This window comes from Solanum lycopersicum, chromosome 5 (assembly GCF_036512215.1).
Source record: "Solanum lycopersicum chromosome 5, SLM_r2.1".
Taxonomy (NCBI): domain Eukaryota; kingdom Viridiplantae; phylum Streptophyta; class Magnoliopsida; order Solanales; family Solanaceae; genus Solanum; species Solanum lycopersicum.
Genome location: NC_090804.1, coordinates 48,613,095 through 48,630,364, shown reverse-complemented (window position 1 = coordinate 48,630,364; position 17,270 = coordinate 48,613,095). Strand labels below are relative to the sequence as shown.

Here is a 17,270-nt window from a genome sequence, read left to right as displayed (position 1 = left end):
CTTAGTTAAATCTCTATATATAAAGTTTATTGTTGAATATCAATTGAGAAGTCATGCTAGAAACCTTGATTAGAAGGTTGAGTATAAATCGCAAAATGAAATATCGTCTTTCAGAAAATGTAGATTAGGCCAACTGAATGCTTCAGGAATCATGGAAAATAAGGGAATAATGTTTTACCCAATATAATAGCAACAACAATAAGAAAAGGAAGCAAGGCTTCTCTACGAATTAGAGAAACCTATTAACTCATGAGTTTGATATTGGGATGTCAATGACAATGGAAGACACTCATAAGGCATTAATGAAAACATATAGATAAAATTAAAGCAAGGGTAAGGATAAGAATATCCTCTTTCAACAAAAAATTAAAACAAAACTGGAATTAGCAACCTATTCCAAAATAAGACCACGAAGAGGGTTATGGAAGCCTATAAAGTAGAAAAATGTACAAATAACTAGAAAGAAATAAGGCAATGGAAATCAGCAACCCACATGACAACAAGAAAAGCAATCAAAAATAAGAGTTTCCTCAAAGTCAGATCATGATGATTTAATTATATTGGAGAAACAACACAGCATAATTCTAGGGAAACTAAAGAAAAACATCAACACAACTTAAAGTCTAGGAGAAACAAAAGAACCACCATTATTATCCTGGAGAAAATTGATAAATAGATGCAATCTTACCAAATGTTATATGTACAGCAATATTCTCATGAATTATGAGATTGATTACTCAAAGACTTTTTCATACCTTAGACCTATCAGTATAAAAAATGTCATCACTAAAGTCATTGCACAAAATATTTAACTCTAAATTTTCCAATGTTCTTTGAACAAAAATTAAACTCTCAATATTAAAGGGATATTCATAGAAAAAACATATGTCTAGCCCAAAAAATCATCAACGATACCAATAAACCTAATTGAAGGGGAAGTATGGTTATGAAACTACACCTAACAAAAGTGTATGATAGAGTTTCGTGTGAATGTTTTGCCTAGTTAAGAAGAACTTTATCACTGGAGCAACATGTTTATAACTACATGTCCATTAATTAGTATGAATTTATTATCAACTCTAAAAAGTGTCTCATTCAAGGGGATCCTCTATCGCCATCTTTGTTCATCATTAGTATAGAGGTACTCGCATAAATAAAGAATAATTTGTTAATATCTACCAATTATATTAGATTCTACATGAATTTTAACATCAAGGTTAACCATCTTTCTTTTGTTGCTGATACCATAATGATAAGAAAAGGACTATGAGTCTTGATATAACTAGGAGAAAATTTTTGATCAATTGATTATCAATATCAAAATTTGCTTTGCCATGAGCTCTAAACTACTCGTATTTCCACTAACAAATCTATATCAAATATCTTGGTATTATTCTCATCATATGTAAAAAGGGATCAAATGATGGCATACCAAGATCTTATTTTCTAATGGCAAGGCTATAACAGTCAGACACGTTTTGTTGGTTCTCCCTTTCCATATATTAGTTGTTGTTACCCTTCTTAATTTTACCTTAGACTTGATAGAAGATTTCATTGTCAAATATGATTAATATAGCTTAGAAAAATTTCGTTGGGCCTCTTTGAATAAAAAAATTCTTATTAAGAAGGCGGTATTGATTTAAGGGCTTTGGCAACATATTTTTAAAGCTTTCCATCACAACTAAATAGTGATGGCCTATAAAAATTTGTAGCGGTTTGGAATTATAAATACTGTTAGAATAATCACCTTGTCACTGTCCCTCAAACTCTCACACTTGGAAGTATATATACTAGTAAGGAAAACATTGATCTTAACATAAAGTTTGATGTTCTTTAGGAATGTATAAAGGAGATAATAGATGAATGCATGTGAGGCACACATATATAGTGTATTTATGTAAAGTGTTTATTGATTTGTTGGGTTGTGTGAGAAAATACAAAAATATCTAGTAAAATTGGATGATACATACCTTTGAATAAACAAAATGAGTTGCAAGGCCTGATGCAATCATTTCAGAGCCATTTATTTTTTTCCCTGTTAATCCTAAGTATTCTCCTGTATATATGTAAGATTTATTGAGTGATTACAAATAATTCATTCACATTAATAAAAAGGTGAAAATGATCCATTACCAAAATGACCAGGTAATCTTGAAAGAAAATAAGATGCCCCAACATCTGGATAATGTCCAAATGATGCTTCTGGCATGGCAAATACCTACTCATACACAAATAAATAAATAAATTTTTAAAACAAAAGGATCTTCTTATCACTAAATATTCAAACATTAATCTTACCGTATTTTCAGTTACAATACGGAATTTCGCATTCATGGAAAGACCGGCACCTCCTCCCATGACAGCTCCATTGATAAGGAAAACCTTCATGCATGCATACATCGTTAATAATTGAAAATAATTTATTAATATATAGGATACTACCAATGCATAAAACTTACAACTGGTTTTTTGTATGTCGCCACCAAATTATCCAAAGTTAGCTGGTTTTTGTAAAATTCCTTAACACAATACAAGTCTCCTAATATAAAACATCATCAACACAAACAATTTTAGTTTGAAATCAAATATATATATATATATATATATGTGTATATATATATATATAAATCAAATAAAAACTACACAACCTTGCATCTCTGCTTCTAAATAACATTTTATCTAGCCTTATTTATTTGTATTGGTCCATCAAGAAACATAGGGAAAACCAACGTAGCCCGTCAATTTTCTAACATCAAATTAGGTTAACTGATAGACAGGGTTGGGTTTGATAATATATTTTTATCAAATTTGATAATAATTTTTCAAAAATAGATTTCACGTTATTTTTTTTTATAAAAACAAAACTACATGTGCATCAGTTTTTTGGTATAGTTCCAATCAACTCATTTTGTAGAGAACATAGGGACAATCCGATCCTATCTATGAACGTCATTTGTATAAAGCATTTATCTATAGTTTTTTCACTTTTCATTCACTGAATGAGTGCTACTTAAAAATCAGATTATTTTTTTTCATTTACATCCTACCCACCATTGATAGCATCTTGATCTTGAAAGGTTCTTTCATTGGAAACTGAGGAACAAAGACTTCTTTTAAGTACAAAGTAAACCAATCATTAATAACAGTAACTGATGATGGAAAGCACACCACCAATCCCATTAGCAGTTCATGAAATGGTAATCCCAATCGCAATGAATGTTAACTCCAGTATTGTGAAGCCTAACATTACTTAAAGATGGGAGCTAATAAAAAATATTGTGAAAATTGTTCCACTCTAGTAGGCACTTCACATGAAAATAACTCACATGCTTATCTCTAGACACTTTTATCACTAATTGTCTATGTGAGACTCATATTGTTTTTGTTCTCACTTTTAGGGAAAGCTAAATCATGGATTAAAGTGGAACTACCGAACTATATAACTTTACAAGTTGACTTCGCTCATAGATTAATCACAATGTTCGTTCCATTAGGAAAGACAACTAAACTAACAAATAATATTTTGAATTTCCGACAAAGAAAAAGCGAAGTCTTGCCTTAGAATGGGAAAATTTTAAGATATTGTTGCTCAGTTGTTTCCACCATAATAGAAATAAGGAAGTTCAACATCATAATTTTTTTTACCTTTTTCACTTTTTCTTTTTAAAATTTTTAAGTTTAGTTTTTTTTGTTTTATTTTTTCTCTTTACCTTTTTTTCCTTTTTGTTTTCTCTTCACCAGTGGCAACTCATCTCTACCACCAAGTCTCCTCTCTCATCAACTTCCCACCATTTATCTAATTTTCATCTTCAAATCAAAAAAATTTCATGTTAGATCAATTTCTCATTAGTGTGAAAAACTGACATTAGCTTAAAATCTAAAATCAAGAGGATCAAAATTTAGTGTCTTTAATGGAGAATTTTTGTAACCCTTGAATAAAATTTATAAGTTTCCTTAGTTCTATTATTATGACTCAACCACCATATATAATAATCAAGATGCCAATCGTCATTCAATGCGTTCATTTTTAAAGTTGCTAAGCTCTCAATAATTTTAACCAAAATTTACAACTCACTTTGAAAATTCAAATTTTAAAATCTCGAAATATTGAATTCTGACACTTTTTTTTGTGTTCAATACTAATTTTCCATGCAACCCATTCATTACATATACTACCAAATAGCATCAAAGGGTAAATATCTTTACCATTAATCGATCCTTTTCAAAAAAAATTTATTTTTGTAAGCAAGAACCATTATGAATTTTTAGTTGATGTTAAGAATGTTTATGAAGAAAATTTCACTCAATAGTTTCAAACTTGAAGTATGCTTTGTTAGTTTGAAAAATCATTTGATCAGAGTAAAGAAAAAAAAGAGCAGGAAAGGAACGAGAAGAGAAAGAGAAGAAGGATAATATCAAAGGAAAAGTAGAATAAAGGAAAATAATTGTTTTTTAGTTTTTAAAAAGGTAAATTACGTTGTACGCGCATGCCACTTAGTTTTTTATACAAATCTGGGTGTGATTTTTTAAGGGGTATATATTATACTTTTAAAATTTTCAGGTAGTATAGGACCCTCATGAAGTATAAGTGTGTAGTTGAAATTCGACAGTAGATTAGGGGGCTTTTGGCTATTTTCTCTACTCTGAATAATGATGTTTTTTCTATCATTGGAAACACTTTGTGCTTCTTGATTTATCAATCATTGTTGTGACTTGAAGTGGAAATAAAGCATAATTTTTACCTTTTTTTATGGTTACTTCTTAAGATGTTTGCATGTTTTGATTATAAATATTCATATTTGATGATCTAGTCAATGTTTTGTTCTGATTCATCCTTTTATGAATTCATTATGATTTGCAACTGGTATCAATTCTATATCCTCTTTTAGGCGTGGACAATTCATAACCCTATCTTTAGATTCACTGTTACTTTTCATAATACTCAGGTGTTTAGTTTGCTTATTGTTTTAATAGTTTTACTATTTTTGTAGGACCTTGTGAATCTCATCTGAGCTGATCTCTTCATTCATATTATCCACCTCTTTATTCTCATCATCATCTCATCATGATCTTACAAACTAAGAACATTATGTTATTTACTTTTTGTTCCCATATCCCAAGTGACTATTTCTAAGTCATGTGAGTTGTTGATATGTGTATTATTTATGTCCTTTGTGATTGTTCTATCATTTGTGTCTGGGCCAGTACATTGTCCACTATTAGTTTTGGTTGTTGTACCAATGATATTACCTTGTCCAGTAGTTTGAGCTCTGCTTTAGTAAGGTTGTTTGCCATAAGTGTTTTTAACCCATTTTTTAACAGAGATCTATTTCAACCCATATTTAACATATATATTTTCTATACCCTATGAATTTTTCCCCTCGATTTTCTCTATTCTTTTTCGATACTTCTGTCAGTATTTTTTTATTATTCTCTGTTACAATTGTTCCCACTATTTTCTAAGGTTTTCTGTAACTATTGTTCCCATTGTTTTCATGGTAATAGCTAACTTGGATTCCTCTATCATGTTGTTGTATTTCCTATAGTGCTATAAATTTATTGTTGTTGTGCACTCCAAGATCATATTGATGTCCCTATGAAGGTTTTCATTTTCATCCTTGATCATTCCCTCCCCTTAATTTGGTATTATCTACTTCTCCTCTAATGATTCTTTGTTTTTTTGTATATGTTTGTTTCACGTTCCTTAGGATATAAATCAAGTGGAATAACACAAATTCCTTCTCATTATCTCCTTGCAACTTGAATTTTTTTATGTTTTTTGAGCATAATCATATTGAATTTGTATCATCTTCACAACTATATGCCTCTTGTTCTTATTTCTCGTGCCTATGTGTATTTGTAGAGAATTTTGATGAGAGATCCTCTTCAAATGAACATGGGTAATTTAGATTACAGCACTCATGTTCATTTGAAGAGGATTTCCCACAAAATGATGCCATTGTAGATGTTGTCTACTTCACTTGGTAATTTGGATGTAGGTAAGAGATAGATCCACGCAATTACAATTGTCCTTTCTTACTATGTTTTGAACATGAGGTTCTACTTTAATGTACGCAAAGGGTAAAATCAATTCATATAGGATAAAGTGTTTGTTTAAATAATTGATTCACATAATCTTCTGGTAGGGCAATTCAAATTAGCACATATATGTGATGCAACAAACCTATAGTGCATTCTGCCTTTGGTATACATTGTATAAGATTATACAATTTTTTATATTTTGCCAACCATATCAGATTTTTTCAACAACTTCATATTTAAGAATATTTCTTAAGATCATCTTTCATCTTCTTCTTCCCATACAATCATTGCATCCATGAATATGCATTTTTGTCTTACACTCAAGGGGAATTTTGGGTTTTATTACATATGTGGGTTGTATTATTGATATGTGTGTTATAGAGTAGTCTTTGTAGTTATAAAGTTGATACGTGAATATTGAAATGGTTGAATGACCTTCATAAAAGTTTGTCCAACGGCTATGTTACCATGAATCATGGGTGTAACTAGGCTTTTAGGTTTTCGTATCATCGATTTTCTAGAGATAATTTTCTCTAGTTGGATTTTTTATTTTTCTCCTATATTCAAACTCATCAAGTTGTTCTAACCGTAACATCGTGGAAACTAGAAGGCTAAACTAGAGCTTAACATGAGGGTTAAAGTCATAAACATAACTACCGTACTTCAAAATAAAGGATTTTGTGTTGGAAGGTCAAGGTACGGCCCCCAAGGACAAACCATAGGTCCTTGAGGAGGACCCACAGAAAACGGAGGGGACCCATGCCTCATGGGTCAGACCACACCTATGGGTGAAGGGTCATGGGTAAAGACCATGAGACCAGGTCCTTAAACCCCAACCCACGTTTCACCAGCACGGGTCATTAGTCTAACCACGGTCTGTCAGTGGGGAGTCATGGGTCAGGGTCCCAAAAATGAAGTCCCAATGACCCAACCACGGTTCACCAGCATGTCACGTGGGTCCAACCACGGCTTCTGTGGGTGGTGACCTGGGGACTGTTTTAAGGAATTAATTTAGGGGCATTTTCGGGTTTTTCGGTTTTGCTTAATAATTAAGTGAGGTCGTTTTAGCCTAAATTAGATTACCTATATAAGGATGTTATTTCACTAAATTAAGTCAATTACCCCATTATTTCTAAAACCCAAAACTAGTACCAAAATTTCATCCTGACCAAAGAAAATTCTCTCTAGAACTTCAGGAAGAAAAAGAAGAAAGTTTGAGCTAAGGTTCGAGGAACAAGGTTTTCTTATCAAATTTATTGGGTGTCATTGATAAGGTATGTTAAGTTTTCATCCATGGATAGCATTCAACCATTGATCCCCTTCAAAATTCTGAATTCAAAGATAGAAATTCCCAAAAGGTAGGGTTTGATTCCAAAGTCATAGGTTCCTTTCAAAAACTATTCTAATGCTTGAATTACTGTACATTAAAATTCAACTGATGATTTATTATGGATTTTATGTTGAAATCCTCATATTTTCCAATTATGATTTTGTAATGTGGATTTGTGGATGACTGTAATTACCCTAGTATGCTTTGAGGGTATTTATGATATGTTCCTCAAAAGTTATGATGATATATACATTGAGTATGCTTATGACTTATGCTTTTCCACTATTTTCATGTTGATGTTCAAACTTAGTAAATTTTCATGCATTCAACTAAAATGTCTCTGTAAGCATGTTTTCAATGTTTTTATGCATGACTAGCATACTTGTTGTACTTCTGTACTCACGCCTACTTATCCTACATTTTCTCCAAGTGTAGGGTCCGGTTCTCAAGGTGATCACCGTTGTGACTAAAAGCTTGGATTTGCTTATTCTCCTAGCTTGCTGGTGAGTCCTCATGATTTGAGGACGGTTGTTATCTCATTGTAGTTCATTTCTTGTATTTCCTTTTTAGACTATGTTGTATGGTGGGTGTCCGTTTTCTCATTCGCATGTTGTAATAGATGACTCTATTAAGACTTAGAGTCTAGATATCCTTTTCTTTAAATGAAAATTTAGACTTCAAATGCCTTTTTACTCTTATTGTTCTATTTCTTTTGTTATCATATGTTGAGTGATTTGTATGGAGTCCTTCGAGGGTCTATACAGCATGTTACATCTAGAGGGTACCCTTGGGTCAATGACTGTAACATTAAAAAAATACTTGATGGCTTAAATTTGAATGATAAAATTCAGTTATAAAATAATGAAATGACTTGCAAATATCTAATTAATTAAGATTAAAATCTAAAAAGAAGACATGATCACATAACTCATCACACAAAAAAAGAAAATAATCCTTATGTTATTACCGTGTAGCATGAACTGTATCACTCGAACTACGTCTCCCCCAGCACAAAATGCTTTTCCTTTTCCCTATATTGAAAAATAAAATAACAATTAGTGTCTAAAGGTAGGAACTCTAAATACTTATAGACATGATATTAGTTTTAAAATGTTTATATTAAATCTATAGAATGCATTTATGTCATAAGTTCAGTAAAAAAGATGAAACTAACAATGACTAATGCAACACCTCGAACTTTGGTCAGTTCTTAATCTCGTGTAAATTTTAAACGATCATATATTTTAGCACAAAAAGAATTAGAGGGTCCATGAGCTATCAAACTGAAGGTCTCAGAGTCTTTGTATAAAATTGCCAAGTGTACCAAATTTAGAGCTCAGAATGAGAAGTTATGGTCATTTGATTGAACATCTCTAGTTAAGGCATTTCATCCATTTGAGAAAGGGATATTTTAGAATTTTCCATGCCTGACACAACTTGACCATATTTTCCTCACCCTGGTTAAGGTTCTAATCAGACGCTAAATTATTTTTCACATCCTAATATTCTTAGAGTTTTAGGGCTAAGTTTCAAAGAGGAAAAGAGGAGTTTCAAGCGTTCTTCCAAGAATTAAAGAATTTCACCAAGAACTAGGGTTCTTTCAAGATATGTAAGTTTCTCATAGTGTTGGGTTTGTTCTCCCTCACACAAATCATGAAATTTCATTCGTGAATTCCTTCTTGAAATTGTTTGTATTGAGATTCTTGAGAAGTTCTTAAGTTTTAACTTTTATTCTTTAACAGTAGAGTTTTGAGTTCTTGAGGTGAGGGTCTTGCAAATGAGTGGTATTTCTTGACATAATTTGAGTGATATTTCATTGAATTTATGTTGGGTTAATGAATCAAAGAATGTTTGGAAGAAACCCATCGATTCTAGATGAATTAGGACCCGAAGTTAAACAAGAAAATTCGTTAGATTTTTGGATTCAGGCTGGGGCAATGCACTCCCATAGCGGCAGGAGGGCCGACACCCTGCACCGACAGTGCACCCCAAAGTACTCCAAGTACTTTTCGGCCTAGCGTGATGCATCATTGATGCGCCAGAATCGCCAAACCCATTTCTTCTCTACTCTTCATCCCATGTGAATCATTTAAAATCCTGCCTTCGGTCTCTTCTTGATATTATTAACTCTTAAAGTCATCATTAGTCCTTGAGAGATCATATAGATCCTAAATCAAATCTCTTTATTTGAACTTCAAATTAAAGTAAAGTTTAGAGGAAAGTTCAAGAGGTCCCTTTGAGTCAAATTTGAGAACTCTTTTGCAATTAACTAAAGTTTTGAACTAAATCTAGAGTAATTGAGTATGAGGAGGAGGACAGTTGCGTTCATGTTTCAGAATGAGTAAAAAGGAACTAAATATTCCCAAGTATGTAATACTTTTATAGTTAAAAGAAAGAAACATCAATTCCTAAATTACTTTACAAGTTCGAAGAAGTTCTAGAGTATTATCTTTTTTAAGAGGATCTTTTGAGTAATTACCTCAAACTGAGAAAGAGATATATTTTTACACATTTGAGTATGAGTTATATTTTTAGGAGTGGTATTGAGCATCAATATGGGGATAAGTTTATCCAACTCAAAATTATCATAAACCATGTATGCCAACATTGGTAAAAGATCATTCTTTTTGGATGATTTCTTATTGCTTTTAAACATAGCTTAATGGATCCACTTAGTTGAGGTATTCAATATCCCGCCAAGGTATAGTATAGTTCTGACAGTGTGGACAAAATGTTGTATAGCTCATATTGATGGTTGTCAATTAGAGAATCTCCCAAATAAGAGTAGAGTTTGTTATTGTGTTTTTAATACATTTTGAGGTGATAATTACTATTTTAAATGCTTAAAGTATTACATCTCTATTGTTGATTTCATATTGAGTTGAGTTGACGTGAGTATTCCTTTCAACCTAGTCAGATCAATTATCTATTGCTTTTAGTTTTACCCTTACATGCTCGTACATACAATATACTGATGTTATTCAACCTGCATCTTTTTATGATGCAAATAAAATTGTTCAGGGTCATCAACAGGCGCTCTATTAATACCATTTGCATTCCAGTTAGCTTTGATGAGCCTCCTTGCTATTCATAGGGTTCCACATTTACATTTTTAGCTTTGTTAAGATGTCGTTGGTCTTGTACCAACATCTATCGTAGTATTTACAAGTTTCATAGACAATAGTACTTTAGGAGTATTTCATTTTTTGTTGATGTTTTGAGACTTTGAAGATTATTACTCATGTTTATTTCAAGTACTTTCAAACATTTGTTGAGTTGAGTTATTTTTTAAACTTTTGAGTTGATCTTTACAACTGAAGTTCTTATTTTGTTGAGCAAGTATTTCTCTTAGTAGTGAGTCAGGACAAGGGTTCGCTTGGGGACCAGTGATGATTCTCGAGTTTATCTTTACAAGTGAAGTTTTTTTTTGAGTAATTCTTACTCTGAGTAGTGATCCAAGTCAAGGGTTCGCTTAGGGACCAGCGAAGATTCTCGAGTGACGTCTACATCCAAGGTGTACGCTCGGGGCGTGAAAACTAAATACTAGCTAGAATACCCATTTATCATGTATCATATTACTTACAAATATTTTAAGTGAATGTTAGACGGTAGATCATTTTATTTTTTGATAAAATACAAAACATAATTCAGCTGTATCAAGGGGCCTAAAATACCCTTGAAGGGTATTTTGGACCCAATAGGTGGGTGGGAAGGGTATTTTGGACCCAATAGGCGGGTGGGAAGGGTATTTTGAAGCCAAAAGGTGGGTGGAGGATAATTTTATACCATTTCTAATACTTTAGGGGTATTTTAGGCCCTTTTTCGAATAAAAAATACACTTCAAAAGATAAAATAGCAACAAAGAGTGGAGTGGACTAAGTTAGACCCGACCCAAAAGAACTATAAGGGGATTGTTGGTGTATCAATACTTTATCTAACAACTTTTTCCAAGTGTTGAGAAAGTACCTAAAATGTTGTTCAAGTTTTATCGTCAAAACACTTTCTTTGTCCTTATCCTCCCCTAGATTATCTTCCATCTCGATTTTAATTAAACTTCTAAGAGTTACGTTCTACATCAAGCATTCATTTTTCCAAAATGAGTTCTTTCTTTCGTCTGTCCTTTCTTGCTACTCATATTTGTCCTTTAGAATAATTTCTTGCATCTCCTCTTGATTTATATAACAATCCATATTTTTTTAAAGTTAAGTTCCGAACCACTCTACATATGCATATAGATGATCTGTACGGAGTGAGCCCTAATTATGCATAGTTGTTAAAATAAATTGCCAAGTGTAAAAGATATTTTGTTGATAGAATTAAGGTCATAAAAATCCTCTAGTATAACATTGAGGTGAAAGCTTCTTATAAATTAATTTTCGGTACAAGATTTTAATTTGTTCATGTTTAAATGAGCATATCTCTTAGAATATGAAGAGTTATGTGTCTCATTGTCCATCAAATTAAATGTCTTTGAGCCTTCTTTTCCAACTCTGTCAACCTCACATCACTCTGAGATCTTGGTCAAAAGTAATGATCAGTTTAGTTTTGTGAGACATTCTATATTGCATATGCATTTGGTTAGTGTTGAATAAAATTATGAAATGGCGAAACACCAGTTGAGGAAAATTTTAGAATCATATCATTTGTACATGCATTTCGCCTGCGTTGAACAATTTTGCATAGGCGTTTCGCGGTAAAAATGTGATTGGGACAATGAGAAATCATTTAAGGTTGATTGAGGCATGTAGCTAAAGTCATGGATTTGTAGGGTAAGTGATGGTTTGATAAGCCCCTTTGTTTTTACTAGAGAGTAGTAAATATCGTCTAATTTTCATGATAGAATATAAAGAAAGAGTTGTTGGTTAGGATGATTCATCGTATACTTGCACCAAGAAATGAGTTTACATGATGATAATTGTATGATCAATTATTGTCATGATGTCTAACTAGATTAGTGTTTCTCAATTTAATCTAGTATTTGTTAGTTAGTATAGTATTTTGAAAATTGCGGTACTATCCATGTTCTCTATATACTAAGCTTGAATTATAGATGAGCATCATGGTAATGAAAAATGATGACATTATAAGGGTGATGATGTTATTTTTGCGATTGGGTCTAATATGCTTGACATATCGTATATGATAAATTAATGTTAACCTACAATAAATGTGATGGTACTAGCATAGTTCATTGACCCTTAGATTAGAACAATATATTGTGGCTTAGTCACTAGATGAAGAAAAACCTTAAGATGTGTACCCAAGATAGTATATTAGTATGATTATCTTATATATGTGTAGCACATTACAACTCCTAGTTAGACTTAAACATAGTAAATGCATGCAATTAGATTTAGACCATGGTAAGAGTATTATCCATACATACTCTTGTGGGAACTATGAAGTTGCAGCCAGTAAAGTGTAGTGTTCAGAATTAAGAGCATAGCTAGGAAGTGTTGTTATTCTTAAAAGCTATCAGTCATGTCTCCCAAGTAATCTTAGTTCTATACTTACTTAATACCCAAGGTACCCATGTTCTATGTTGAATTACTTCACATATAGAATGCCATGTTCTAAACTATATCATCCATGCTTTATGAACCCATGTCATCTGTTGGCACCTAATTTTGACTGATCTTTAACCTTTTTTTAGGATTACTATTCGATTAAATACGTATTTTAATATTTTATTTAAAGTTTAAAATTTTAATCGATTTCCCTTGAAAATCATATATTTTAATAAGTTCACTTAATAAAATTATTGTAAATGTTATTAAAAGATTTTAAATCATTAATGAATTAATTTAACTAATTTTCAATTAAATAGTAATTCCTGAATTTTCCTCAAAATTATTTAAATCTTAACATATTTTATTCTAATTTCTTTCAATTCTAGCCACTCCACTTCAAATTTTATTTCAATCATAGCCACTCTTTCATTCAATTCTAGCCATTTTAATTGCAATTTTAGCCTTTCCATATATTTTTCCATCTGATTTCAAGACTTCAGCTACTAATCTCATCCGTTCATTTAAATATTTAAATTCTAATCGAATCCTAACCCTATATCTCTATCTAATCTAACGGTTGGGATCAACTTTTCCTATCTCTCTCTTTAACACCAAAAGATCCAAAACCTAAAAATTTTCTCCCTCTCTTCTCCTCACCCTTTATCTGCCTACATCTTCTCTCTCCCTTTCCCGGTAGCCGCCTCCCCTCTCCCGTCGCTCCTTCTCCCCTCTCTCTCTCTCCTCGGCGACCCCCCTCCTTCTCTCCTCTGCTTCCCCTCTTTCTCCCTCCATTCTTCTCCTCTGCCCGCCTCTTACTCTTTTTCCGCTCTTCCCCTCTCTCTTGAGCAGCCGTCGCTCCTCCCTTCGCTCTCCTCGGTGACCCCCTCCTTCTCTCCTCTTCTCCCTCTCGTTTTGCTCTTCTCTCCCTTTCCCTCTTCTTCCCGTCTTTATCCCTCCGTTCTTCTCCTCTCTCTGCCTCCCTCTTCTAAACTCCCCCTCTTTCCCTCCTCTCTCCCCTCCCGTCTCTTCTCTTCCCCTTCCACTTCTCCTTTCTCTTTTTTTTTTGCAGGTGCCAGCAACTGTAGCAGTGATACAGCAGCAGCCTACGAGAGAGACAGAAACACCACCAGCAAAAAAACAACGAGCTCCGACGGAGCCTCCTCTATAAGATTTCGAAGTTATTTAAAACTGGTCTGTTACAGTTCCGTTCAGGTTTGCTCCCTCTTTCGTCTGATTATTTAAATTCTTAGCATTACTTTGACGTTCATGGATGTCCTATGGAAAAAAAAAGAACCAATATATGTGTTTTATCCTATCAATTGTAATGGAATTGGTCTAAAATATTCTTTAGAACTTCAAATGTTTTCTATGATTTGTCTTTATCTGTAGAAATGTGATGCACTAAATCATTGACCCATAATTGATAAATTCAAACAACTTTTCTGTAAATTAAATGTAATTTAGGCGTGACTGTTTGTCGTGACCGATATTTTCTAACTATGCAGGGATAGAAATCTGATTGATATTCACAAAAGTTGGTCTATTTTTGCTTCATGCTTTAAGGAAAATTGGTCAATTTTTACTACTTCATGTTTATGATAAAAATCTTTTTTATTCTTTCTTGACATTTTTACATTGTTAATTCGGCTTGATAATTGTTCCTCCATATCTATCAGGATCCCATAAATATAATAATTTAGCTAATTGCTTGGTCAAATTGCGCTTTTGCTTTGATTTAGATTTATGCGTATTTTCTTTGCTTACCCATAATTAATTTAGTTTAATTTATTGAACCCTCTTGGTTATGGTTAGTTTGATGGAAGAGTGTGCTACTTCTTTCCTTATATTTTCCTATTTGTTAATTATAATATTGATTGATAGTATATAAATTGTTTCCCTTTTCCTTTTTAAAAGATATAATTATTTTATTTCCTTGTGGCTAATAGTGTTTAATTATGGTAGCCCAACTCTTGCTTGCTCTTATTTGGTAAAAAATAACCTTACACTTGGTAAAATAAATACATAAAATAAAAAGTGATAAAATATATGATTTGACTCTTCTTTATTTAAGGGGAAAATAATATTTCTCTTTCTAATTTATTCCTACCTGCTTATATTTGGAGGTGGTATTTTTTTATTTAGTTGATTTGAATCTCCTTTTGAGTAAGGAAAATAGTATATTTATTTAATTCCTCAAAATATTCTTTTCCTTATGTGTTCTCCCCTTTTTTACTATATAAATAAGACTCCTTCCTTCATTATTTCACACTCTCACATATTGATATTCACTTTTTAATACAAATTCTCTCATTACTCTATACTCTCATCTCCCACCTTGTTCATACTTTAGATATTGCTCTCTATTCTTGAAAAGAAATAACAACTCTAGTTAGGCTTTGGATCATTCTTTCTTGTTGTATTATTGTTGTGAATTGAAAACCTTACTAAAATCCTTCATTGCGGACATATAATTTTGCATAACCGGTTAGTACCTTCTATTAGTTTAATTTTTGCATTGTTAGCTTTATATATGTACCATGTGATAAGTGTTATTCTTGCTATCATATTTTATGTGTTATTACTTGCTCGTATATCTCGTATGCTAAATTGAATAAAAATGAGTTTAATTTTTTATTTATTGTTATCACCTAGTCTTCTACGTTTAAATTAACTAAAAAAATTAATTGATTAATATTATGTCATCACTTAGCAAGCATATCAATAAATAATAATGAAGTTACCTTGATTGCTACTTGTAACCCCCACATAGATTGCATGAGATACAGTTGTTACCAATATTTCTGTACCTTGAGGGATGCCTAACACCTTCCCCTTGAGGTAATTTGAACTCTTACCCTGATCTCTGGGTCGTTTACCTTAGCTAGACATAGTTAAGTTAGATAGGTGCCCTAACACGCCTCAATTCGTTAGGTGGCGACTCCAAACTCAAAATCTCAAAAGAGTTGTTAGGTCGTGCACAAAACTCGTTCTTAATGAAAAATAGGGGCGCGGCATCATCTTACAAAGATACCTATGCCCTATTACTTTTTCATACTATGATGTCTCACATATATCGTACCATGACTTTTTTTCAAAGAATGTAATGAAAACATTTGATGTAGTAGCTTTCTTCCTATGGTGATTATGCAAAACACCATTTCACCTTGTAACCTGTTGTGAACGTTAATGCCTTGTGTGTTGTAGTGAGTTTCAAATTAATAGTATGAACCAACTTCATCTATGTTAGAAGGTAAGTTCAGGCATATAGTAAGAGTTAGCTCCTTTCTCAGTGTTCAAATAAGGTTGACCAGCATTCGAGGAGGAATGACCCCAAAGCAAAAATATTGTTGCGTATGCTTCTATTCATTTAATTTTTAGTGTATGTAATGGTTTATACTAGCTGATATTTCTCACGTAATTTGTGTTGTTAAAACGTCTAATGACAATCCTAATAAAGAGCATTGATAAACGGTTAAGTGGATACTTCCATATTTGAGAGAAAGCTTAGATGAATGCTTGTGTTTTTTAGGATCAAATTCAATCTTAAACGGCTATTGATACCTATTTACTCTTTCAAGGGCTATATCACCATAATCAAAGAAGATGGGTTGAGTATATTGCAACTACTTAAGCTGGCAAAAAAATGATATGACTCGAGATATACCTTCACGAACTTAGATTGTGATAGATGGAGTATGTTGTTTATTGTGATTATAAGAGTGCAATAAACTTAAGAAAGAATTTGATGTGCTATGCAAGGACAATATACATCAACGTGAGATATCATAAAATATGTGAACAAAATGGAGAGTGAATTATTTTATTTAAAATAATTTCGCATAAGTAAACATCTTATTGATATGTTAATCAAAGTAATACCGAAAGACAAGTTCAAGTTATGCAAAGAACTTGTTGGCGCAGGAGGCTCTATTTGAAAAGACAAAAATAACCTTCTTGGGATGCATATGACTAGAGGGAAAGATTTGTGGGGTCCGGACCAGAATTAAGGGAAGAAAGTCTTCGTAGCATATTGCAATGTACAAATGAGCTCTTCAGCTCCTCATTCAAAACACACCATTGAGAAAGGATATATAGAGAGAGAGTGGTGAGTATTTTATCGATTGCGGAAAATTAGAGTGTAAGCGACATTTTAAAAGATGAAAATTAAAAAGAAATTATTTATTTTGAGTATGCTATGAACATTTTGAGTATTGTACTTGTCACTGCACAAAATATTTTAGCATAGTAACATCAGGTGCCTCTCTCCTGCCTATGGTATTTTCCTTATTAAAATAGAATTTTCACATAAAATTCTTAGCGTGTGTTTGGTATGAATGAAAATATATTTCATGATAAACAAGTAGATATTTGACTTATTTTCTCATGTT

At 32.3% G+C, this 17,270-nt stretch overlaps 1 protein-coding gene and 1 long non-coding RNA gene across 6 annotated transcripts in view; one reads left to right on the top strand and one right to left on the bottom strand.

Annotated features, from left to right (window-relative positions):
- LOC101251091 (probable 3-hydroxyisobutyryl-CoA hydrolase 3) overlaps positions 1-17,270 on the bottom strand; it is a 73,722-nt gene that overhangs the window by 27,316 nt on the left and 29,136 nt on the right. For all 4 annotated transcript variants that reach the window (XR_003246946.2, XM_010322971.4, XM_026031194.2 and 1 more), the window contains exons 5-9: positions 8,340-8,403; positions 2,460-2,539; positions 2,299-2,382; positions 2,134-2,218; positions 1,971-2,056 (exon numbers count right to left, since the gene is read on the bottom strand). Coding sequence is in view for 3 of the 4 variants with exons in the window: in XM_010322971.4 (XP_010321273.2) it covers positions 1,971-2,056; positions 2,134-2,218; positions 2,299-2,382; positions 2,460-2,539; positions 8,340-8,403 (399 nt within the window). In the remaining variant the exon portion in view is untranslated. The remainder of the gene's footprint in view (positions 1-1,970; positions 2,057-2,133; positions 2,219-2,298; positions 2,383-2,459; positions 2,540-8,339; positions 8,404-17,270) is intronic.
- Positions 13,521-17,131, top strand: LOC104647544 (uncharacterized). 2 transcript variants are annotated; one of them, XR_003246947.2, is made up of 2 exons: positions 13,521-14,094; positions 16,804-17,131. It is a non-coding gene; the product is annotated as an uncharacterized lncRNA (long non-coding RNA). The 2 variants fall into 2 exon arrangements; XR_011221347.1 differs by having other exon boundaries at positions 16,461-17,131.